This window comes from Hemibagrus wyckioides, linkage group LG03, assembly GCF_019097595.1.
Source record: "Hemibagrus wyckioides isolate EC202008001 linkage group LG03, SWU_Hwy_1.0, whole genome shotgun sequence".
Taxonomy (NCBI): domain Eukaryota; kingdom Metazoa; phylum Chordata; class Actinopteri; order Siluriformes; family Bagridae; genus Hemibagrus; species Hemibagrus wyckioides.
The window spans coordinates 33,430,146-33,457,574 of record NC_080712.1 but is presented as its reverse complement, the minus strand read 5'-3'; the positions used below and the strand labels follow the sequence as shown (position 1 = coordinate 33,457,574).

At 45.6% G+C, this 27,429-nt stretch overlaps 2 protein-coding genes across 5 annotated transcripts in view; both read right to left on the bottom strand.

Moving 5' to 3' along the window:
• Positions 1–250: 250 nt before the first annotated feature.
• Positions 251–5,728, bottom strand: bend3 (BEN domain containing 3). Of its 4 annotated transcripts, none has more exons than XM_058386277.1 (4): positions 5,447–5,728; positions 3,361–3,409; positions 3,009–3,181; positions 251–2,910 (listed from the first exon to the last, which is right to left on the bottom strand). In XM_058386277.1, exons 2-4 carry the CDS (start codon positions 3,404–3,406, stop codon positions 691–693), a joined length of 2,439 nt encoding a protein of 812 aa, XP_058242260.1. In that variant the 5' UTR covers positions 3,407–3,409; positions 5,447–5,728; the 3' UTR covers positions 251–690. The 4 variants fall into 4 exon arrangements, with proteins under 4 accessions (XP_058242260.1, XP_058242262.1, XP_058242261.1 ...); XM_058386279.1 differs by having other exon boundaries at positions 2,997–3,173; XM_058386278.1 differs by having other exon boundaries at positions 2,997–3,169.
• Positions 5,729–17,980: 12,252 nt separating this feature from the next.
• pdss2 (prenyl (decaprenyl) diphosphate synthase, subunit 2) overlaps positions 17,981–27,429 on the bottom strand; it is a 36,804-nt gene continuing 27,355 nt past the window's right edge. Inside the window, exons 5-9 of the mRNA XM_058386244.1 lie at positions 23,695–23,769; positions 21,797–21,958; positions 21,106–21,234; positions 20,947–20,982; positions 17,981–18,515 (exon numbers count right to left, since the gene is read on the bottom strand). Of these exons, the coding sequence (XP_058242227.1) occupies positions 18,360–18,515; positions 20,947–20,982; positions 21,106–21,234; positions 21,797–21,958; positions 23,695–23,769 (558 nt within the window). The 3' untranslated portion in view covers positions 17,981–18,359. The remainder of the gene's footprint in view (positions 18,516–20,946; positions 20,983–21,105; positions 21,235–21,796; positions 21,959–23,694; positions 23,770–27,429) is intronic.

Below are 27,429 nucleotides of genomic sequence, written 5' to 3'. Positions count from 1 at the left end.
ATGGGTAAGATGGACTCGGTTAAAGTACTGATATGTGGGAGGGATCTGGTCATATAGCGAGGGTGTGTCCTCAGGAACGCTAATTAGCATTAATCAGTCTACTAGCTAGCATGAAATCAGCTACAATAAAAGTTACATCAGTCACGTTTATAGTCTCCCTACTCACAGACGCGTCTCAGGTCCGAATGATTGAATAAATGACTGACCAGCCCTTGTGTTTCCCCATGTATATGTGAACAAACCAGAACCGTTTCTGATGAAACACGAACTTTTATTTAAAAATAGTTATCAATCTGCTTCTAGATTTTAGTATACACTGCAGCTAGGACATAAAGTTAGAAAAAACACCAGGGCTGCAACATTAGAATGAATTAAAAACAAAATATATAATATTCATATATTTATATCTCTCTCTGCCATTACTAAAGTGACTCGTAACTAAAGATTCAATTCTTTCCACTTCTGTATTCGCTAGCCTACGGCTATGATAGCTTATCTGTTAAAAGTTAGAAGTCCAATAGCTCGCCATATTAATATTATTACTAATCTGTCGATAGTGTTGTCGTTAATTAGCTTCATTGTCGATGTTGTAGCTACATCTGGTAAACGAGGTCCGACGCTCCAGCACCTGCTCATGTCCAGCCTGCGCCTCCTGGTCTTGTGCAAAAGTTCCTATTTTGTCGGAAAACGTTAGGAACATGACACCGCGCTGTTCGATCTCTTGGCCTTTTTCAGGATGTCGCATTTCTTGCGATTGGGGCGTCTGCAGCGCTCGTCAATGCTGGGAACGCACTCATAGTGCCAGACTTCCTCCATCTTCTCTGCTGGATACACAGCCTCCACGTAATGGCGGATGAGTCGGAGTCGCACAGGGTCCAGTTGTTTCTTGTTGCAGGCACCCGAATGGTTGTATTGAAGCCTCAGATTCTCGTGCGTAAAGAGTTCCGGAAAGAGACGGACAAGCAGACGGGCAGCGAAATTCCCGACCGAGAGGCTCTGCTGAACGATCTCCCTGACCTCAGAGTCCGTGAGCAAGTACAACGAAGGCACTGGGAAGTCTGGAGCACAAACCTTGAGATCCTCCAGAGGAATCTTACAAAAGTCTTTGCTACTTTTTTCAGGTGGCAGCGAGGGCACTTCGAAGTCCTCTTTTGGACGATCCGAGGCAATTTGGCTAGCGCTTATGAAGTCCCCGAGGTCGAGATCTTGATCCGAGGTGTAGATTTTCCGCTGCTGCTGGTAGGAGCGACGTTGCTCCGTGTCCCTGCGCCTGCATCTTTCGTCCAGCTTCCCTACAAACTCGAGGGTCCAGACTCTGTCATTTTTAGCTCGTGGGTAGAGCAGTTGGACGTAATGGCGGATGAGATTGATTCGGACGGGATCCAGCTGCTTTTTTCCCAGTGAGCCACTGCAGTTGTAGTGCTTGCGGGTGTTTTCTTGTGTGAACAGTTCGGGGAACATGAGGACCAAGAGGCGGGAGGCAAAGTTGCCGATGGACAAGCTGCTGTTGTAGATGCTCCTCAGCTGCTCCTTCGTGAGCAGGTACTCTTGTGGAACCTCGAAGTCTGGATGAGGCACGTCCATTTTGTTGAAGTCGACAGGTTCAAGTAACAACCTTTTTGATCTCCGATTACACTTATCGTAGTCGGAAAAATCGCTGATCTTCACAACTGAGATGTCATCAGGAAGAGAGATTGAGTGATTGTACATCTCCTCTGAGAGGTTTTCCTGGTCACCACTATTGGCAGAAACATTCTCAAGAGCTTCCTCCATTCGCTGCACACACAACTGCAGCCACGTGTCTTCGGGCATTTCTGGAAAATTTGCCTCCATGTATTTGCGGATGATCTCCAGCCTGTCCGAATTGACCATCAGCTCCCCGACGGTCCGGTGACCCTCGGGAAGCCTTCCTTCCTCGAATACTTCAGGAAAGAGTCTGTTCAAAAGGAATATGACGAACTCCTCAGCTGACGTGATGTCATCGGGATTCTCTCCGCTTTCTTGGGAATCAAACACCAAATCTGATTTGGCGTGGCTGAAGTGGCTACCGTTGATGGTGGGGTTCTCTCCAGAATCCAGGGACATTCTCTCGTCTTGTCCATCCTCGTTGATGAAAAGGCAGCTGTGGTTTTGGTCCAGGTCAAACCCGGTCTGCTTCCCGCAAACCTGCCCGCTCTCCATATCCTTCTGAGCCCAGAAACGGTTAAAAAAGTCGTTGAGCTGTGGCAGGCACTCGTTCTGCCAAACCTTCCCGTTCTTAACCAGCGGGTAGCAGGACTCCACGTAGTTGCGCACCAGTTGAAGGTGCAAAGAATCCAGAGCGGGTTTACTGGCGACACCGCAAGCTCGGCAACCGTGAGCACATTCTTTAGCTGTAAAAAGCTCCGGGAAGAGCTGGACTAGCAGCCTGCAGCCCAGTTCACCAGCTGTCGAGGTCTGCTCCATCAACTGACCCAGTTCCTCTCTGGTCAGCTGGTATTCCGGTGGAGGCTGGAATTCCATCGCCATCTCCGAAGGCTTGATCTGCTTCTTGATGCGCGTCACTTCTAGGGAGAGAAGGTCCACCTTGCTGTGCAGCTGCGTCATGCTGGAGTTCAAACTGTTGAGAATGAAGAACATCTTTTCGAAAAGCGAATACAGATGAGAATCGGAAGATCCCGGAGACGTAGAGGACCTGGAAGACGACGCAGCGTCAGATCGCAGGTGACACGGGCTGTCCAGCTTTGGGAAAAGGATCCCGTTCCGGCTAACCCGGACCCCAGCTTCGTGCTGGTCCATGCTGGATGCTGCCTTTCTTTCTGAGATACGATGGGAAATGCCATATAAAGGCTTCCTGTATGATGATATGCTTCTGTCCTGTGGAGATCTGGACGTTTCCTCTGAGCCACTGTCTTGGAAAAGTTCACCAACCTGAGAAAGGAAACACAGACAGGGTGAAGGTCATTTGTGTGTGTTATGATTTCTGACCATTGAGAATGGCATCTCTTCCCCTTTACCTGTAAAGTTACCTTGGCCTTCTTCCTGCCGGTCGACTGGCTCTGCTCGGAGGAAACGCTGTCCAAGCCGTGTGATGCGCATCTCTTAGCGATCCTCTGAGCGAAGCAGTCCACAGACTTCTCCTCCAAATTCTGTTTCGTCTCCACGTCTGAAATCTCGTCTGGGTCCTTCTCTACCTTAACATCTGACAGAGTTAAACGTGCACGTCAACACATACTTACATACATACAACATACATGCTTCCACGTGTCTCTCAGTGTTATTAGAACCTTGCTCAGATTGCTGACAGACTGGTCAACATTACCATGGGAAAAAAATAGTAAAAGATACAAGCTTTAATGAATGGAAAAAAAAAACTATTACCTTTATCAAGTCCATCCAATTTAACGCCATGCTCAGACGAGCTCATTTCCTGGAAAATCAGAAAATCAAACAAATCAGATCATTTAAATATTAGAATTGCATCATTAATATTTACCACAGATCACAGCACATGCTATACATATAACGAAGGGTTGATCTCAATAAAATAAGTCTAGTAACACACACGCCGCCTCATATTTATATATTTATATTAGGGCTGTCAAAATTAATGCGTTAACGCAAATTCATTTTAACGGCACTAATTTTATTAACGCGCGATTAACGCAGTGCGCATTTTCTGTTTGACCCTTGGCCTTGCCCATAGTTTGGGAAATGGGAGATGCAGCAGCAAGCCGAAATTGAGAAAGAAAAACGTCTTCTTTATATATAAAACGATGTCTGATGGTTCTGTCGACAAGACAAAAGTCTGCATTTATTGTGGATGTGAATTAAGTTATCCCCGCAGCACCTCGAGTTTAAAACATCACTTGATGGCTAAGCATACAGCTGATGCAGAGAGCTCTCCTGCCCCTCGCCAGAGGCAGACAACACTAGATTGTTTTCAGCGGAGATGTAATGTGAACCTGTGTTATATTCTTTTCTTCATGTGTTTAATAGTCATGAACAAGTTATTTGATAAACATTTCTATGTTCTTTATGCTCTATATTTAAGGTGGTTTCAGTAATGAATGTACACTTTGCATGTTTAGAAGAAGTGGTCTGAAAATGTTAACAGGCTTGTGTAAGTAAATATCTCAGTGCAAAGAAAGAAGTAATTGTTTTCTATGTTCTTTTTTCATATGTTTAATAGACATGAACAAGAAAAATATCTATGACCTTTGAAACATGTCTAGTCTTCATGCTCTATGTTGAATATGGTTTCACTAATAATAAACAACATACATTTCAATATTTGTCCATGCCCATGTTGATTAGAGTATTAAAAACTAGGGTTAGTATTAATTTAAGTATTAAGTATTAATTTAAGGTACATTTAGAATGGATAAAAAGGTGCGATTAAGTTGCAATTAATCGCGAGTTAACTCATGACAATCATGCGATTAAAAAATTTTAATCGATTGAAAGCCCTAATTTATATATATATAAAATATATATATGCACGCTATTACTGTCAATGTGCCATTGCTATAGCAACGCTAACTTAAAACAAGTGATGTGTAGCTCTGTCAGAGATTTTTTATAGAAAACTAATCAATATCTGTCCAATCAGAGTGCAGAATTTAGCAGCAATGTTTTTCTTTAAGTCTCTGCATTTATCACAATAAATTATCTAAAAAGCATTTTTTAAGCCTGTTCAAATACACCATGAATTATTCATGAGCCTATTTGCATATCCCTCTAATTTATCACCCAACATGTTACTTTTCTTTCTAATAATTATGAATAAAAGTAAAGAAAAGCGGCTTGAGGGTTCTATGGTGTGGTCACAGGTCCTTAAACACTGAACAGTCTTCTTACTGAAGTGCACCAGTCATTGGACCAGCAGCCAATCAGAGCGCATGGGGCGGTGCGTGTCGGAATACGGATGGTGTATCTGAACTCTATAAACACCACCCGTTCTCCGCCCTCGTTCGTAGACTTACACGAAAGTCCCACGAGCTCCACAACAAACCGGAAATTCCTCCGTTACTCCCGAAACCCGGAGTGTGTGAAGCGTTACACGTGTTAGGAACGTTTTGATATTTATTTCTTTTAATTTTTTTACGGACCGGAAGTCGACACGCGCGTGTGTTTTTTTTCTTGTGTCCCGCGCGTGACGTGTGCATTACCGCGTTGCCAGATTGTAAAATTATACACACGTTTTGTGATTTTTTTTTTGTTACTTAAGGACGTTGCACGGATGAAAGTGTGTCACGCGCTGATCTGTGAGTGTAACCCTTCCAGGAAGGCGTGTGTCGAGTTTAAAGCTTCGTGTCGTGATTAGACTGAAGAGGGGGAACAATCTAATCCAACCTCACGAGACACAGAAAGGAAGGGGAGGGGAAACAACACAAACAAACAACGGACGACTTTTTTCCCCTTCCCGTTACTTCATTAAAAAAAATAACTAACGGGATAAACTCACCCCGATCTCGCGGCTCCACGGCACCGTGCGGTTCCTCACGCGGCCATCTGCGTGTCCGTGCGTTCGCTCCACGCGTGATTTCTGCCTCTCCGTGTCTCTGTGTCCCGTGGTCGCGCGTGACGTGACGGTTTTGTCGGTGCTGTGTCATTTCCGCAGCTGCACGCGCACTGTGGACTGTGGGAAAAGTGGGCTACGGCTCGATCCTGAATCCCCCTCCCCCCGCTGGACATGTAGTGCACTAGGTAGGGCGCGCATTAGGCACTAGGTGTGCGTGCGCCGGTATTCCACAGCGCGTGCAGCGTTTGAGCATGGAGTGGGGTGGGGGGAGTGGGGTGGGGGGAGTGGGGTGGGGGGCGGGGGAATCGGCACGCGCGGGTTGACTGGAGAGAAGCAATAAATAAATAAACAAACAAACAAACAAATACAGCGGAGTGGGAACAAGTTATTAAAAAATCCACAGTGGTTGAGATATTATAATAGTGACCATTACTGTACTGTGGTAGAAAGCTTATTTACAGAGTGAACTTAAAAACAAACAAAAAAATCTCATAAAAGTAGTTAAAATAAAAGTGCAAATATGCAAACGATGATAATCAGCCCTGATATTAATAACATAAAATAACTACTAATAATGTCTGGAATGTGGTGTTTATAGGTCACTGAAATCCTGATATTTTAACCTTTTTGATCTTATAAATAAATTATTTTTTGTTAATTATTTATTGAAATCTTTTATATTGATCTTAAATTTAGCCAAAAAAATTAAATGCGGTCACCTTTGGCAGAAACGAGCGGAGGGTCAGGACAGGACCAGTGTCAATGTCAGTTATGTTTTTTTAAATTTTCTTACGAAAGCTATCAGACTAAGGAATCAGAGAGTCAGACAGACAACGGCAGAGTCAGTGAATCAGAGAGTCAGTCAGTCAGCCAATGAGTCAGCAAGTCAGAGAGTTAGTCAGAGACTTGGTAAGTCAGTCAGAGAGTCAGTGAATCAGATTCAGTGAATCAGAGAGTCAGTGAATCACAGAGTCAGTCAGTGTAAGTCAGTGTGCCAGGATTGTGGTCATTCAAATTGTTTCATTTGCATAATGAAATTGCACAGAAGAGTTCCCTTTGGCTCTATAAAGCACCTGAAATGAAAACATCATCATCATCTCCATCTCTCCGTGTCCACGCTCAACAGCTCTGAAGCTCATCACTGACGTCTCCATCATGCTGCCTCACTCCATCAGCCTGACAGAGATCATTGTTCACCTAATGGAGCCTGAGATACGTGTGTGAATGTGTGTGTGTGTGTGTGTGAGTGTGTGTGTGAGAGATCAATCACACAGTGAAGCTTAAAACTGCACTGATCATCACACATGCCTCGTTACCCTGTCACTAAAAAACTCTGATATTATCTGAGAGATAATATTATATTATGTTATATTATATTATATTATATTATATTGAACATAATTCATAGAAAATTATATTTATTAACACATTAGAAAAATGCATTTGAAATGATCTCAGAGTTTACTCACTGCTGTGTTGGTTATATGAATATTCTAAAAAAAAAAAAAGGAAATATATACTTTAAAATTAAAAAAGTTCTGAATTTGTATAAAACCACAACATTATCACATTTTATATAAAATTCAGGCTCTCCCTGTGTGCTGCAGTGACACAGAGTTGAGTCAAGGTGGTGCTGCTGCCCCATGAGCCCCTACACACACACACACACACACACACACACACATACACACACAGTGGTGTGTCATCAGGCAGCTTGAGACGCTCCGAATCTCCAAACCACAAAAATCTCCATCTCCATGAGCAAAAACAGAGACGAGCTCACGTTACACAGAGCCGTGATACTGACCGCCATCTCACACACACACACACACACACAGTTTACTCTGACGTGTCCTGCTTACACACACCTACAGAGATAAAGTGAGAGAGAAAGAGGAAAAGGAAAAGAAAGAAAGAAATGAAGGAAGAAAGAAAGAATGAGAGACAGAAGGAAAGAAAGAAAGAAAGAAAGAAAGAAAGAAAGAAAGAAAGAAAGGAAAATTAAATAAAGAAAAGAAGTTGAGAGAAAAAGTGTGTATGAACGAGTGATAATGAAAGAGAAAGAACAAATAAAAGGAAAAAAGTGAGATAGAAAGAAAGTACGATAGAGTACAGGAGAGAGTGAGAGAAGGCGTGTGTGTGTGTGTGTGTGTGTACGAGTGACCCGCCCCGCTTCACACCCTGAGCGTCCTGGTGCGGTCGCCGCGGAAACCACAGGCCGCCCAGCCTGGCGCCGGGTGGATCGATACCACAGCGCTTCCTGCCCATCTGCACACACACACACACACACACACACACACACCTCTCATTAATTATTAGTGTCAGTGCTACAGACATATACATACACACACACACACACACACAGGTAGCTCTATGTACTCTCAGCACACACACACAGGTAGCTCTATGTGCTCTATGTACTCTCAGCACACACACACACACACACACACACACAGGTAGCTCTATGTGCTCTATGTACTCTCAGCACACACACACACACACACACACACACAGGTAGCTCTATGTACTCTCAGCACACACACACACACACACACACACAGGTAGCTCTATGTACTCTCAGCACACACACACACACACACAGGTAGCTCTATGTACTCTCAGCACACACACACAGGTAGCTCTATGTGCTCTATGTACTCTCAGCACACACACACACACACACAGGTAGCTCTATGTGCTCTATGTACTCTCAGCACACACACACACACACACACACACAGGTAGCTCTATGTACTCTCAGCACACACACACACACACACACAGGTAGCTCTATGTACTCTCAGCACACACACACAGGTAGCTCTATGTACTCTCAGCACACACACACACACACACAGGTAGCTCTATGTACTCTCAGCACGCACACACACACACACACACACAGGTAGCTCTATGTACTCTCAGCACACACACACACACACACACACAGGTAGCTCTATGTACTCTCAGCACACACACACACACACACAGGTAGCTCTATGTACTCTCAGCACACACACACAGGTAGCTCTATGTGCTCTATGTACTCTCAGCACACACACACACACACACACACACACAGGTAGCTCTATGTGCTCTATGTACTCTCAGCACACACACACACACACACACACACACACACACACACAGGTAGCTCTATGTACTCTCAGCACGCACACACACACACACACACACAGGTAGCTCTATGTACTCTCAGCACACACACACACACACACACACAGGTAGCTCTATGTACTCTCAGCACACACACACACACACACACAGGTAGCTCTATGTACTCTCAGCACACACACACAGGTAGCTCTATGTGCTCTATGTACTCTCAGCACACACACACACACACACACACACACAGGTAGCTCTATGTGCTCTATGTACTCTCAGCACGCGCACACACACACACACACACAGGTAGCTCTATGTACTCTCAGCACACACACACACACACACAGGTAGCTCTATGTACTCTCAGCACACACACACACACACACAGGTAGCTCTATGTACTCTATGTACTCTCAGCACACACACACAGGTAGCTCTATGTGCTCTATGTACTCTCAGCACACACACACACACACACACACAGGTAGCTCTATGTGCTCTATGTACTCTCAGCACACACACACACACACACACACACACAGGTAGCTCTATGTGCTCTATGTACTCTCAGCACACACACACACAGGTAGCTCTATGTACTCTCAGCACACACACACACACACACACACAGGTAGCTCTATGCACTCTCAGCACACACACACAAACACACACACAGGTAGCTCTATGTGCTCTATGTACTCTCAGCACACACACACACACACACACACACAGGTAGCTCTATGTACTCTCAGCACACACACACAGGTAGCTCTATGTACTCTCAGCACACACACACACACACACACACACAGGTAGCTCTATGTACTCTCAGCACACACACACACACACACAGGTAGCTCTATGTACTCTCAGCACACACACACACACACACACAGGTAGCTCTATGTACTCTCAGCACACACACACACACACACACACACAGGTAGCTCTATGTACTCTCAGCACACGCACACACACACAGGTAGCTCTATGTACTCTCAGCACACACACACACAGGTAGCTCTATGTACTCTCAGCACACACACACAGGTAGCTCTATGTACTCTCAGCACACACACACAGGTAGCTCTATGTACTCTCAGCACACACACACACACACACACACACAGGTAGCTCTATGTACTCTCAGCACACACACACACACACACACACACACAGGTAGCTCTATGTACTCTCAGCACACACACACAGGTAGCTCTATGTACTCTCAGCACACACACACAGGTAGCTCTATGTACTCTCAGCACACGCACACACACACACACAGGTAGCTCTATGTACTCTCAGCACACGCACACACACACAGGTAGCTCTATGTACTCTCAGCACACACACACACACACACACACACACACACACACAGGTAGCTCTATGTACTCTCAGCACACACACACACACACACACACACACACAGGTAGCTCTATGTACTCTCAGCACACACACACACACACAGGTAGCTCTATGTACTCTCAGCACACACACACAGGTAGCTCTATGTACTCTCAGCACACACACACACACACACACACACAGGTAGCTCTATGTACTCTCAGCACACACACACACACACACACAGGTAGCTCTATGTACTCTCAGCACACACACACACACACACAGGTAGCTCTATGTACTCTCAGCACACACACACACACACACACACACACACACACACAGGTACACTATATTGCCAAAAGTATTCGTTCACCCATCCAAATAATCAGAATCAGGTGTTCCAATCACTTCCATGGCCACAGGTGTATAAAATCAAGCACCTAGGCATGCAGACTGTTTTTACAAACATTTGTGAAAGAATGGGTCGCTCTCAGGACCTCAGCGAATTCCAGCGTGGAACTGTGATAGGATGCCACCTGTGCAACAAATCCAGTCGTGAAATTTCCTCGCTCCTAAATATTCCACAGTCAACTGTCAGCTGTATTATAAGAACGTGGAAGTGTTTGGGAACGACAGCAACTCAGCCACGAAGTGGCAGGCCACGTAAACTGACAGAGCGGGGTCAGCGGATGCTGAGGCGCATAGTGCGAAGAGGTCGCCAACTTTCTGCAGAGTCAATCGCTACAGACCTCCAAACTTCATGTGGCCTTCAGATGAGCTCAAGAACAGTGCGCAGAGAGCTTCATGGAATGGGTTTCCATGGCCGAGCAGCTGCATCCAAGCCATACATCACCAAGTGCAATGCAAAGCGTCGGATGCAGTGGTGTAAAGCACGCCGCCACTGGACTCTAGAGCAGTGGAGACGCGTTCTCTGGAGTGACGAATCGCGCTTCTCCATCTGGCAATCTGATGGACGAGTCTGGGTTTGGCGGTTGCCAGGAGAACGGTACTTGTCTGACTGCATTGTGCCAAGTGTAAAGTTTGGTGGAGGGGGGATTATGGTGTGGGGTTGTTTTTCAGGAGCTGGGCTTGGCCCCTTAGTTCCAGTGAAAGGAACTCTGAATGCTTCAGCATACCAAGACATTTTGGACAATTCCATGCTCCCAACTTTGTGGGAACAGTTTGGAGCTGGCCCCTTCCTCTTCCAACATGACTGTGCACCAAAAGTCCTTGGAGTCCTGACCTCAACCTGATAGAACACCTTTGGGATGAATTAGAGCGGAGACTGAGAGCCAGGCCTTCTCGTCCAACATCAGTGTGTGACCTCACAAATGCGCTTCTGGAAGAATGGTCAAAAATTCCCATAAACACACTCCTAAACCTTGTGGACAGCCTTCCCAGAAGAGTTGAAGCTGTTATAGCTGCAAAGGGTGGACCGACGTCATATTGAACCCTATGGATTAGGAATGGGATGTCACTTAAGTTCATATGCGAGTCAAGGCAGGGGAGCGAATACTTTTGGCAATATAGTGTAGCTCTATGTACTCTCAGCACACACACACACACACACACACACACACACACACACACAGGTAGCTCTATGTACTCTCAGCACACGCACACACACACACACACACACACAGGTAGCTCTATGTACTCTCAGCACACACACACACACACACACACACACACACACACACAGGTAGCTCTATGTACTCTCAGCACACACACACACACACAGGTAGCTCTATGTACTCTCAGCACACACACACACACACACACACACAGGTAGCTCTATGTACTCTCAGCACACGCACACACACACACACACACAGGTAGCTCTATGTACTCTCAGCACACACACACACACACACACACACAGGTAGCTCTATGTACTCTCAGCACACACACACACACACACACACACAGGTAGCTCTATGTACTCTCAGCACACACACACACACACACACACACACACACACACACACAGGTAGCTCTATGTACTCTCAGCACACACACACACACACACAGGTAGCTCTATGTACTCTCAGCACGCACACACACACACACACAGGTAGCTCTATGTACTCTCAGCAAACACACACACACACACAGGTAGCTCTATGTACTCTCAGCACGCACACACACACACACACAGGTAGCTCTATGTACTCTCAGCAAACACACACACACACACAGGTAGCTCTATGTACTCTCAGCACACGCACACACACACACACACACACACACAGGTAGCTCTATGTACTCTCAGCACACGCACACACACACAGGTAGCTCTATGTACTCTCAGCACACGCACGCACACACACACACACACAGGTAGCTCTATGTACTCTCAGCACACGCACACACACACACACAGGTAGCTCTATGTACTCTCAGCACACGCACACACACACACACACAGGTAGCTCTATGTACTCTCAGCACACACACACACACACACACAGGTAGCTCTATGTACTCTCAGCACACACACACACACACACACAGGTAGCTCTATGTACTCTCAGCACGCACACACACACACACAGGTAGCTCTATGTACTCTCAGCACACACACACACACACACACACAGGTAGCTCTATGTACTCTCAGCACACACACACACACACACAGGTAGCTCTATGTACTCTCAGCACACACACACACACACACACACACAGGTAGCTCTATGTACTCTCAGCACACACACACACACACACACACACAGGTAGCTCTATGTACTCTCAGCACACGCACACACACACAGGTAGCTCTATGTACTCTCAGCACACACACACACACAGGTAGCTCTATGTACTCTCAGCACATGCGCACACACACACAGGTAGCTCTATGTACTCTCAGCACACGCACGCACACACACACACACACACACACACACACAGGTAGCTCTATGTACTCTCAGCACACGCACACACACACAGGTAGCTCTATGTACTCTCAGCACACACACACACACACAGGTAGCTCTATGTACTCTCAGCACACACACACACACACACACACACACACAGGTAGCTCTATGTACTCTCAGCACACACACACACACACACAGGTAGCTCTATGTACTCTCAGCACACACACACACACACACAGGTAGCTCTATGTACTCTCAGCACATGCGCACACACACACACACAGGTAGCTCTATGTACTCTCAGCACACACACACACACACACACACACACAGGTAGCTCTATGTACTCTCAGCACACACACACGCACACAGGTAGCTCTATGTACTCTCAGCACACACACACACACACACACAGGTAGCTCTATGTACTCTCAGCACACACACACACACACACACAGGTAGCTCTATGTACTCTCAGCACACACACACACACACACACACAGGTAGCTCTATGTACTCTCAGCACACACACACACACACACACACACACACAGGTAGCTCTATGTACTCTCAGCACACACACACACACACACACACAGGTAGGTCTATGTACTCTCAGCACACACACACACACACACACACACACACAGGTAGCTCTATGTACTCTCAGCACACACACACACACACACACAGGTAGCTCTATGTACTCTCAGCACACACACACACACACAGGTAGCTCTATGTACTCTCAGCACACACACACACACACAGGTAGCTCTATGTACTCTCAGCACATGCGCACACACACACACACAGGTAGCTCTATGTACTCTCAGCACACGCACACACACACAGGTAGCTCTATGTACTCTCAGCACACACACACACACAGGTAGGTCTATGTACTCTCAGCACACACACACACACACACAGGTAGATCTATGTACTCTCAGCACACACACACACACAGGTAGGTCTATGTACTCTCAGCACACACACACACACAGGTAGGTCTATGTACTCTCAGCACACACACACACACACACACACAGGTAGGTCTATGTACTCTCAGCACACACACACACACAGGTAGGTCTATGTACTCTCAGCACACACACACACACACAGGTAGATCTATGTACTCTCAGCACACACACACACACACAGGTAGGTCTATGTACTCTCAGCACACACACACACACAGGTAGATCTATGTACTCTCAGCACACACACACACACAGGTAGCTCTATGTACTCTCAGCACACACACACACACACAGGTAGGTCTATGTACTCTCAGCACACACACACACACACACACACACACAGGTAGGTCTATGTACTCTCAGCACACACACACACACAGGTAGCTCTATGTACTCTCAGCACACACACACACACAGGTAGCTCTATGTACTCTCAGCACACACACACACACAGGTAGCTCTATGTACTCTCAGCACACACACACACACACAGGTAGCTCTATGTACTCTCAGCACACACACACACACACAGGTAGCTCTATGTACTCTCAGCACACACACACACACACACACACACACACAGGTAGCTCTATGTACTCTCAGCACACACACACACACACAGGTAGCTCTATGTACTCTCAGCACACACACACACACACACACACAGGTAGCTCTATGTACTCTCAGCACACACACACACACACACACACAGGTAGCTCTATGTACTCTCAGCACACGCACACACACACACACACACACAGGTAGCTCTATGTACTCTCAGCACACACACACACACACACACACATAGGTAGCTCTATGTACTCTCAGCACACACACACAGGTAGGTCTATGTACTCTCAGCACACACACACACACACACACAGGTAGCTCTATGTACTCTCAGCACACGCACACACACACACACACACACACACAGGTAGCTCTATGTACTCTCAGCACACACACACACACACAGGTAGCTCTATGTACTCTCAGCACACACACACACACACACACAGGTAGCTCTATGTACTCTCAGCACACACACACACACACACACACACACAGGTAGCTCTATGTACTCTCAGCACACACACACACACACACACAGGTAGCTCTATGTACTCTCAGCACACACACACAGGTAGCTCTATGTACTCTCAGCACACACACACACACACACAGGTAGCTCTATGTACTCTCAGCACACACACACACACACACACAGGTAGCTCTATGTACTCTCAGCACACACACACACACACAGGTAGCTCTATGTACTCTCAGCACACACACACAGGTAGCTCTATGTACTCTCAGCACACACACACAGGTAGCTCTATGTACTCTCAGCACACACACACACACACACACACACACACACACACACACACAGGTAGGTCTATGTACTCTCAGCACACACACACACAGGTAGGTCTATGTACTCTCAGCACACACACACACACACACACACAGGTAGGTCTATGTACTCTCAGCACACACACACACACACACACACAGGTAGGTCTATGTACTCTCAGCACACACACACACACACACACAGGTAGGTCTATGTACTCTCAGCACACACACACACACAGGTAGCTCTATGTACTCTCAGCACACACACACACACACACACACACACACACACATAGGTAGGTCTATGTACTCTCAGCACACACACACACAGGTAGCTCTATGTACTCTCAGCACACACACACACACACACACACACACAGGTAGCTCTATGTACTCTCAGCACACACACACACACACACACACAGGTAGCTCTATGTACTCTCAGCACACACACACACACACACACACACACAGGTAGCTCTATGTACTCTCAGCACACACACACACACACACACACAGGTAGCTCTATGTACTCTCAGCACACACACACACACACAGGTAGCTCTATGTACTCTCAGCACGCACACACACACACACAGGTAGCTCTATGTACTCTCAGCACACACACACACACACACACACACACACACACAGGTAGCTCTATGTACTCTCAGCACACACACACAGGTAGCTCTATGTACTCTCAGCACACACACACACACACACACACAGGTAGCTCTATGTACTCTCAGCACACACACACACACACACAGGTAGCTCTATGTACTCTCAGCACACACACACACAGGTAGCTCTATGTACTCTCAGCACACACACACACACAGGTAGCTCTATGTACTCTCAGCACACACACACACACAGGTAGCTCTATGTACTCTCAGCACACACACACACACAGGTAGCTCTATGTACTCTCAGCACACACACACACACAGGTAGCTCTATGTACTCTCAGCACACACACACACACAGGTAGCTCTATGTACTCTCAGCACACACACACACACAGGTAGCTCTATGTACTCTCAGCACACACACACACAGGTAGCTCTATGTACTCTCAGCACACACACACACACAGGTAGCTCTATGTACTCTCAGCACACACACACACAGGTAGCTCTATGTACTCTCAGCACACACACACACACACAGGTAGCTCTATGTACTCTCAGCACACACACACACACACACACACACACACACATAGGTAGGTCTATGTACTCTCAGCACACACACAGGTAGCTCTATGTACTCTCAGCACACACACACACACACACACACACACACAGGTAGCTCTATGTACTCTCAGCACACACACACACACACACACACACAGGTAGCTCTATGTACTCTCAGCACACACACACACACAGGTAGCTCTATGTACTCTCAGCACACGCACACACACACACACACACAGGTAGCTCTATGTACTCTCAGCACACACACACACACACACACACACAGGTAGCTCTATGTACTCTCAGCACACACACACACACAGGTAGCTCTATGTACTCTCAGCACACACACACACACACACACAGGTAGCTCTATGTACTCTCAGCACACACACACACACACACACACAGGTAGCTCTATGTACTCTCAGCACACACACACAGGTATCTCTATGTACTCTCAGCACACACACACACATACATAGGTAGGTCTATGTACTCTCAGCACACACACACACACACACACACACACACACACAGGTAGGTCTATGTACTCTCAGCACACACACACAGGTAGGTCTATGTACTCTCAGCACACACACACACACACACATAGGTAGGTCTATGTACTCTCAGCACACACACACACACACAGGTAGGTCTATGTACTCTCAGCACACACACACACACAGGTAGCTCTATGTACTCTCAGCACACACACACACAGGTAGGTCTATGTACTCTCAGCACACACACACACAGGTAGCTCTATGTACTCTCAGCACACACACACACACACACACACACACATAGGTAGGTCTATGTACTCTCAGCACACACACACACAGGTAGCTCTATGTACTCTCAGCACACACACACACACACACACAGGTAGCTCTATGTACTCTCAGCACACACACACACACACACACAGGTAGCTCTATGTACTCTCAGCACACACACACAGGTAGGTCTATGTACTCTCAGCACACACACACACACACACAGGTAGGTCTATGTACTCTCAGCACACACACACACACACACAGGTAGGTCTATGTACTCTCAGCACACACACACACACACACAGGTAGGTCTATGTACTCTCTGCACACACACACACACACACACACATAGGTAGGTCTATGTACTCTCTGCACACACACACACACACACACACATAGGTAGGTCTATGTACTCTCAGCACACACACACACACACATAGGTAGGTCTATGTACTCTCAGCACACACACACACACACACACACATAGGTAGGTCTATGTACTCTCAGCACACACACACACACACACACATAGGTAGGTCTATGTACTCTCAGCACACACACACAGGTAGCTCTATGTACTCTCAGCACACACACACACAGGTAGCTCTATGTACTCTCAGCACACACACACACACACACACACACAGGTAGGTCTATGTACTCTCAGCACACACACACAGGTAGGTCTATGTACTCTCAGCACACACACACACACACACACACACTGCAGGTGTAAAAGTCTGTTCAGGAGTCAAGAACTGGAGCATCAGTTGGGGGCGAGGTCACGTTTTATTGCCACGGCAACCAAAGAAACACATGACGTTAACAATGCGTGAAGAGATTTGTCTTCCCGTTACGATAAACAGAAGCTAACACTAATGCAAAGTCTTGTGCTAGCGGATCCACTCTCTCAATAAAAACACACACACAGTGTTGTCTTTGTTGTCGCTGTTGCTATGGAGACGCCTTCAGAAGTCGAACATCAGATCCTGGTGAAATCCTGCGCTGGTTCTTTCACTCATCCGCTGTTCCTCTCAGCTAGCTCCGCCGCCGGGGGAATCCACGGACAGAGAAAGCGTGTCCACTCCGGATGTTCGGCCCGGCTGGCGCGAGGAGGGCGGAGCTCAGACTCAGGACTTTGTGCGGTTCCTCCATCAGAACCTGGTGATGGCGCCGGCGATGTTCTCCAGAGCTGACCGAGCCTCGGACGGAGGGAAACGCCGGATAGCGTCCAGCGCCGTGTTACCATGCTGAGTGCAGAGATCTACAGCCTGCTGAACTCCGCCCCCTGATCTAATCCCAGTCCACAGCTGGGGAGAGAGGAAAGAGAAACGCTGTTAAACAAACACACACACACACACACACACCATACGTTTTAGATCACACCTGACCAGATGTTGTACTCGACGGATTGGAATTATTGAAATTGACTGCAATTCCCACACACCCTCTGGGTAGATTTGGTCCGTCTCTGTCTGATCTTAACTTGTCTGTCTGGTCTGATCTGTCCTCACTAAACTTGTCTGTCTCGTCTGTCTCTGATCTTGACTCGTCTGTCTGGTCTGTCTGCTCTTGACTCGTCTGTCTGGTCTGTGTCTGTCTGCTCTTGACTCGTCTGTCTGGTCTGTGTCTGTCTGCTCTTGACTCGTCTGTCTGGTCTGTGTCTGTCTGCTCTTGACTCATCTGTCTGGTCTGTGTCTTTGTCTGCTCTTGACTCGTCTGTCTGGTCTGTGTCTGTCTGCTCTTGACTCGTCTGTCTGGTCTGTGTCTGTCTGCTCTTGACTCGTCTGTCTGGTCTGTGTCTGTCTGGTCTGTGTCTGTCTGCTCTTGACTCGTCTGTCTGGTCTGTGTCTGTCTGCTCTTGACTCGTCTGTCTGGTCTGTGTCTGTCTGCTCTTGACTCGTCTGTCTGGTCTGTCTTTGTCTGCTCTTGACTCGTCTGTCTGGTCTGTGTCTGTCTGCTCTTGACTCGTCTGTCTGGTCTGTGTCTGTCTGCTCTTGACTCGTCTGTCTGGTCTGTGTCTGTCTGCTCTTGACTCGTCTGTCTGGTCTGTGTCTGTCTGCTCTTGACTCGTCTGTCTGGTCTGTCTCTGTCTGCTCTTGACTCGTCTGTCTGGTCTGTGTCTGTCTGCTCTTGACTCGTCTGTCTGGTCTGTCTCTGTCTGCTCTTGACTCGTCTGTCTTGTCTGTCTCTCCATCCTGCTCTGGTCATTATGGTAGTCTATCATAGTATCTAGTTCCTATTTTAAGAGCATTCCAGAAAAACACACACACACACACTTAATTTGTGCTGTGGGTTTGCTGAAGGCATTTTGGAAATGTGATTTGCTGAAGACTGATTATGAGTGATAAGTTAGAAATGGCAGCGAGAGAAAGTGGAAGAGAGAGAGTGAGAGAGAGAGAGAGAGAGAGAGAGTGAGAGAGAGAGAGAGAGAGAGAGAGAAATGCAGGCAGCAACATCATTCTCACTCCATCTCTCAACTTTCTCTCTCTCTCTCTCTCTCTCTCTCTTCCACTTTCTCTCTCTGTCTCACTGTTTTTGGTGAACTTTGACCCCACAGTCCTTTAACCTAATAATCTAACATCCACAGTGTAAAAATTTTACCTGTGTGTGTGTGTGTGTAAGTAAAACAGCACATGCCTAACAACAGAGATGCATTAAACAAGGTGAAGCGGGATGTGCAAAGTTTAGAGTGTGTGTGTGTGTTAAAGGAGACCCTCTCATGATGTCTCGCTGTCACAACGTCTTTCTGTCTCCTCTACAAATAAACCAGCCACTCAATCCTCCTGTATCTCGTTTCTACGGCGACCTGAGCTCTCTCTATCTCTCCCATCCCTCCACTTTCTCTCTCACATCCAGCCCCGTTCTCATCCCTCAGTCTGTCTCACTTTCTCTCTATCTGTCTCTTTCTCTCTCTGTCTCTCCCTTTCTCTCTCTCCCTCCCTCCCTGACTTTGGAAACCAAATTTCTAAACTATCAGTTACAGAGAGCAGACACCTCTGATACCCTCTCTCTCTCTCTCTCTCTCTCTCTCTCACACACACACACACACACACACACACACTTCTTTCAGACGTTAAATAATTTCGGATATTTGATCTCTTTAACTGTGTAATTACATCAGTGATAGTGATTATTAATTCATTTAATTAATAAATAATTGAAACAAATGTAAATAATAAAAACAAATACAGAATTCAGTACTCAGCAGTCAGTAAACAGCAAAAAAAATAAAAATAAAAATAAATAAATATATAAATAGGAAATATTTTACATAACATACTTTAGACTTTTGTCTCAATCAGCCCTATAGTTAAAAACAGGTGTTATCAATGTGTTATTAATGTGTTATTCCCTCTATTATGCCTATTTATTCCCTATAATCTAGCCGAATAAATAACTAACAATGATCACTTCTAGATTTAAGGATTCAGATGATCCTCAATATCTGATCTTTCTACAGTCAAGTGCAAAAGTTTGTTACCCCCACCCCCACCCCACGAGGTGAAGGAATGATGAAGCTTCAATTCTTGCAATTCAGATTTTTTCATTTCCCCCCCCAAAAAAGAAATATCTGGATAAAGACTTCACTCGGCCAGACTGAACAGAAGATTTTTCAGCATAAGGCGTCTGTCTGTTGTCTGTCTGACGATTGATGAGGTCAGTGCACTTCATCTCTTTCCAGGGGTGTGTAAATTTTTGCACCGGGCGAATTAAACCCGGCTGTGTGGAGACGCTCACCTTGGAGTAATCCATGTGTGTTGTGGAGTTCTGGGCCTGTAGAGAGAGCGAGAGAGAGACGGAGAGAGGTGTTTGTGGTTTTACTGATAAACTGATAAAGATGAATCCACACCTTCTGACCAATCAGAGCCCGGGATTCTGCAGCGCTGTGTGAGATACCTGCTGTAGCTGGCGCATCCACACCTCGTGTCCGACGATCAGACGGTGGAAAACCACAGGAGCCGAGTCCAGAGAGAAGACGACCGGGTCGGAACCACGCTTCGTGAAGGGCTGCAGGTCTGAATTCAGCTACAGCATGCACGCGCGCACACACACACACACACACACACACACACAGAGAAACAAACAAGTCATTTAAAAGCTCCAGCATGAGCACTGGGACACGTTACCATGGAGACCCTACTGTCAATCATACTGCAATCTGATACGCCTACAAGTCAGCATTTAATTAGACTTTTAAGTCATCATTAAATAGATATATTTATTTCTACTTCCTAAATTAGCAATTGTTTTAATTTATATACCTTTTTTCCCCCTTATTCTTTAAGACACACCCCCTTTGTTCCCACCTCTGAGCCATTTCCCATGTGACACTTTCAGGGAATTTCCTAACTAATTTCCGGATTCTTGGAGGCAGAGCAGGGTGTAGAAATAAACCTCCCTGAGCTGAGGAGCATCTGATTCTGATTCATGATTCATTTGTTCCTATATTTTGAAGCTGATCATAAACGCTTTGAGTTGTTAAATGGAACTCTTCGCTCCTCCTGGCGGTTTTTGTCCTCGTTCACTTCACTGGAGAAACAGAACACACTCGGGCGTCAGGTGTGTGTTCACGTGTTTTGTTCCTCACCTTGTGTGCCAGAGCGAGGTGTTTGCCGTACTCATAAGCGAGAGTCTGAGCCTCCGCGTCGTGTCTCGCCAACTCCATGGCCGCCTGGCAGCTCTTAGCCAGCAATGCACCATGGGAGAGGAAGGCCTGGTCCTCCCACGACGCCACCGACGGCTTTCCCTCCTTACAAAAAAAAAATAATAATAAAATAATAATAATAATTTTTAAAAAATCTATTTTTAATCTTTTTTTTTCTAATTTGACAAAATTTCTTTTTCTCTTTGGCATTTTATCTTGTACTGTATTTTATTTTATGTTGTAATTTGATTTCTTTTGACTGCCACATAAATAAAACATTTTATATATCTGCCTCTATTAATTATTATTATTATTATTATTTAACATAAGGATGTAATCAATAACAATTATCCAGTAGGGTGGGTTAATTAATAATAATAATAATAATAATAATAATAATAAATATTTAAAATATTTTTTTAGTTTCCCATTCAAATGTATTAATAATAAAACAATTCGATTTACAAATTTTTTTTATTACATTTTTAAAAATCTGTTTTAGTTTGTTTATTTAGTATAATTCAGAACAAAATGTAATCATTGTTACTGTTTATCTTTTTTGAACATTTAGAGTCATTGGGGGGAACTATTTATTTTATTTACTTATGATTTAATGATAATTGTTTAAATAATAATTTATTAATAATTTTACTCAGAATTCACGACTTTAATGTTTCTCAGAGATTTCTCTCATGAACAGAGAACCAAAAAAACTAATAACCACATTACTCTATTATTATTATTATTATTAGTTGTAATTAGTGTAAAAACTCTGGTTAATAATATTAGAGAAATGATTTAATGATGAATTTCCTCTCAGCGGCTCCCAGGAATAACACCTGCTTATAAAAGTCTGATATGTGATCTGATCATCCTGAGTCTGATCTCCAGCTTCAAAGTCAAGAGAAAAAAAAATAAATTTCCTCCAAAAGATGAAGAAACCTGAGAAACGTCTTCATTCCTCCGCCAAAACACACTGAGAGAGAGAGAGAGAGAGAGTGTGCACGAGAGAGAGAGAGAGAGAGAGAGAGAGAAAGAGAGAGAAAGTTGTGGGCGGAGTTTAGTACCTGTTCCTCTCTCTCAGCTGAAACACAGGGATGAAACACTAAACACTGCAGGAGGAGTGAGAGTGAAACCGGAGCCGGATTTCAGGAGGAAAGCGATTCGTGCTCCTGCTCGGAATCTTCTCGGCTAAAAGGGGTGAAAAGAAACACGACCCACCTCTCTCTCTCTCTCTCTCTCTCTCTCTCTCTCTTAATCCATCTCAAGTACTTCATACACAGGAGAAAACTTACTGCTTAGAATAATAATAATAATAATAATTTAATTCAGATGAACTCTACACAAGCTTTATTATCATGCCTTATACCGACTAATTTAATTATGTTAATTAATTTAATATTATATTACTAATATTAAATAATAATAATTAATATTATATATATATGTCTGGAATTTAAAAGTAATGTTGAAAAACTGTAGATAGTTGATGGAAATGTAATGTCATTTTTTTTATTATTATTATTAATTTTTTTTAGTAATTTATTTATTTATTTATATATATATATGATTTTAAAGAGCTGTCAAGAGTTGAGCTGTACTGTGAGATAAATGATCATAATATTGATATTAATATCGATTACATGGCCCCGCCTTAAACCGAACCCTGTATGGCTCCATTTCGGATTTCAGTCGTGTTTAATTGGACCAAAAGTGGTGAGAATCAAACAATAATTAAAAAAAGGTCAGTGGCTCCTCCCTTTGATCACTGGCTCCTCCCTCTACACGGTAAAAGTGCGGTGTTGATGAACCGTCGCTCGCGGATCGTCCCGGTGTCTTACCTCGCCACAGGTGGAGCTTTCGTAATAGACGCCCTGCACCAGGTCTCCGATGGCACTGGAAATCAGCTCCACCACCTGAAAGACAAAAACACACACACACAACTCAAAAACTCCTCACAGGAAGTGGATCGCTCTGACGTCTGGCCGGCGCTTGTGTTCTTCATCTGAGGAGTTTCTGAATCAGGAGGGGGGTGGGGGGGGCGGTCTGGGGGGAATACGGTCACTCCAACACACCTATCAAACAGATGGTCAGTCCAAATAACTGAGGGATTAATAAAGGTTCAGACATCTGGACACACACACACACACACACACAGAGAAAAAAAAGAGTGGAAAAAGGACAGAAAGTGAGAAAGAAATCGAAGCAAGACAAGAGGGAAGAGTGTACAAGTGTTGTAAGGCTCCAAATGAAATTTGTGACATTTCACCAAGTTCACCAAGGGAAAGACGTGGAGTCTGAGAAGTCTCGCGTTACAAATCCCATTCCGAAATGGCAATCCGATATCTTAACTCGGAATTAGGCATGTGCCGATATTACATTCCACACCGCCATAACTGACTGAATGTCTATCAGCGTTACATGATAGCGTATTTGGTGGAGAGAAGAAAAAAGAAAAATCAAAGTTACTTGCGTTTCAGCTGCATTTGTAAACGTGATCCACGCTCTGAGATACACTTCGGCTCGGACGTGGGGTTCTCAAAACCTCTTAAAACTTTTAGCCGGTGAACGGAATTATCCAGACTCTCTTCCAAGAAGGAGACGTTCTCGGAGCAGGATCCCAGAAGCACTCCCAACCCCCCGAAAACCTCCAGCCTTCTACCATGACATCGAACCAAACCCCATAGTCAAGAGCTCTGAGTTCTGGATGCTGCTATCATCTCAAACCAGGTCATTTCAGACGACTCCCAAACCCCCAGCAACAGATTCCACACTCCTAAAAGTGATCCCCAGACATTCCCAAGCCACAAGTGAGATGTAATCTGTCACACGTTATGGGTCTGCCCCGGGGGTCTCCATCCTGCAGGATGTTCCTGACACAGATCTCGCAGGAACCGAGTATGGGGCATCTTTATAGCGTACCCAAAACCTGTCAGATGCTGGAAGATGTTGATCTCCAGAACACTGAGCTCTTCATCACTTTACTGACATGTAGTGAACATCTGGAGAACATTTTGGTGACTTCAAGTCAATGACTGTCCGTTTAACAAAGGTGGAATGTGGTGGAGATCGCTGGGGTTTGGTGGAAATCATCAGTTCAGGATTGCTGAGTCACGGTTTTGAATCTGATGGAGAACGATGAAAGCTGATGAGTGGATGGAACGTTTCTACTGGAAATGTCGAAAATGTTGCTATGGACATCCTGGTATATTGGTGCTGTTTAGAGCTGTGTGTGTGTGTGTGTGTGTGTGTGGAGTTGCTGCTACACAGCTCCAAGCCCTGTTTACTCTCTGTGTAGATTTGGTCACATTCATGCCTCATCTGAGTGGGTTCTCCAGGTTCTTCCAACCTCCCACACAGCTAGAAGTTCCACCAAAGTGGACGGTGGACTGGGCATCAGATCCAACGTGTATCCTGCATTCTTTCACATTGCGTGGTGTGTGTGTGTCTGAACCTCTGCGTGAACCTGGCAGAAGGTGAGTGCTGGAAAGCGTGGGTGCTGGATGGACTAAACTGTTGCATTGTATCTGCTGCGTGTGTGTTCAGCGGGTCAGAAAACGTCAGATGGAAAATGTTTGGGGTGCGTCACGAAGAACGCTGACGTCTGTCCGCTTGGAAGTGGAAAAACGACGGCGTCAGCGAGTCGGTCAGCGTCGGTCTGTAGGAAAATGCTAGCGTTTGTTGGAGATGGTTGGAATGTCTGCTGGGGAACGTTGCTGTTGTTGTTGTTGGAGATCGTTTGTGTGTGTGTATGTGTTAGAGAATGTGTGTCTCTTGGAAAACACCAATCAGCATTTGTCAAAGCTGGTGCTGGACGGAAAGCTTTTGGTGTGTGTGGAACCGAGAACATGGCTAAGAGATTGGATCTGATGAAGAACTTCAACGTTCTGGTGGAGAACATGAGTGTGTGTGTGTATCTGTTGATGTCAGTTCTCTGGAGAGTGTTGGCATCTGATGGAGCTTTCCTGCAGGAGATATGAAGGCTACATTAAACTCCTCGTACATATGAACACTGTGACTAGAGAAGGTTCTTCTGAAATTCACTCTTTCACTGAATTAACCCTAGTATCTATTTCCCACCACTCCATCCCTCCATCTCTCCTTCACTCAGCCGTCTCTCCCGCCGTTTCTGAAAGACTCATCTGTGAACGGGGATTGTCTACGGCGGGAAAATAACTCCCGTCAGCAGTGGATCATTAAGTCCAGACACTTGTCTTTTTTTTTTTATATATATATATTTCATATTTAGTTACACAGCTCTGTTTCTTCGGCTCTCCTTCCTTTTTTTCCCTTTACTTTTCCTTACTCGCTAACTTTCATCTCTCTCTCCGTCTGTGCCCTTTAGGTAACCGGATCCTTGAGGAAATATTGAGGCAATCCGACTCCTTCACCCAGAGCTCGAAAAGGACAATGCTCCTACAGTGTTACCAGATGTGCTGCCTCGAACACTCGGTACAGGGGAGACGTTAATGTGTGTGTGTGTGTGCGACGTGAAGGGGGGCTTTTTTCGGAAAGTATCAGATAAGCCCTCCTCCCTCGGCCTCGTCTCATTCCCAAATCCAGCCGGTGTCGCGTTTCGCCGACAGGTCTGTGAGGGAGGAAAGAGGAGACGACCTCGTCCGGATCGCTTTACCGTTTATGCTAGTGCCGAGCCAGGATCCCACTCACATACACACACACACACACACACACACACCAAGCCAGGAACCCACTCAAGGCCACATAGTACACATCACAGATCACTCAGCGGATGAAAGAAAAAAAAAAAAGCACTCAGCTGCGTCGCTAGCTTCACTGATTTGTGCCGCTAATGGCCTGGCGCTAAATGTAACGGCACTGCAGACGTGAAGCCTCATTTGTGCAAGCTAAAGCACTCGCGCTTCACAGCTGAGAGAACACCAATCACACCAACGAGAGCTGGGCTGAGGTGTCGGAACTGTGTGTGTGTGTGTGTGTGAGAGAGAGTTGGAAAGTTTCTCAAATGTTCTCCTACTTTCACAGCAACCCGTTCAGCTTTGTCACCTACTGAATGTTGTGATGTTATAAAAAGGAAACATTAAAATGTTGGTGTTTTATATGGAAGCTGGTGGAGAAGGTCAGTGAGGGTTGAGGAAATAATGTAATGTTCTGATGGATGAAGAATTTTCACACCATGTCGATGTTTGGTGGTCAGAGGACGCTGGTGTCTTTCATGTCAGAAGAAATTTGTTGTTTGATGATTGGAGAATGTTGATGTTTGTCGCCTAGAAAAGGTTCGGGCTTCTTGTCTGGAGAACAATGCTGCTTGTTGTATGGGAGAATACACGTTTGTTACCTGGAGAACGTTGGTGATTGTTACCTGGAGAACGTTGGTGATTGTTACCTGGAGAACGTTGGTGATTGTTACCTGGAGAACGTTGGTGATTGTTACCTGGAGAACGTTGGTGATTGTTACCTGGAGAACGTTGGTGATTGTTACCTGGAGAACGTTGGTGATTGTTACCTGGAGAACGTTGGTGATTGTTACCTGGAGAACGTTGGTGATTGTTACCTGGAGAACGTTGGTGATTGTTATTTGAAGAACGTTGGTGATTGTT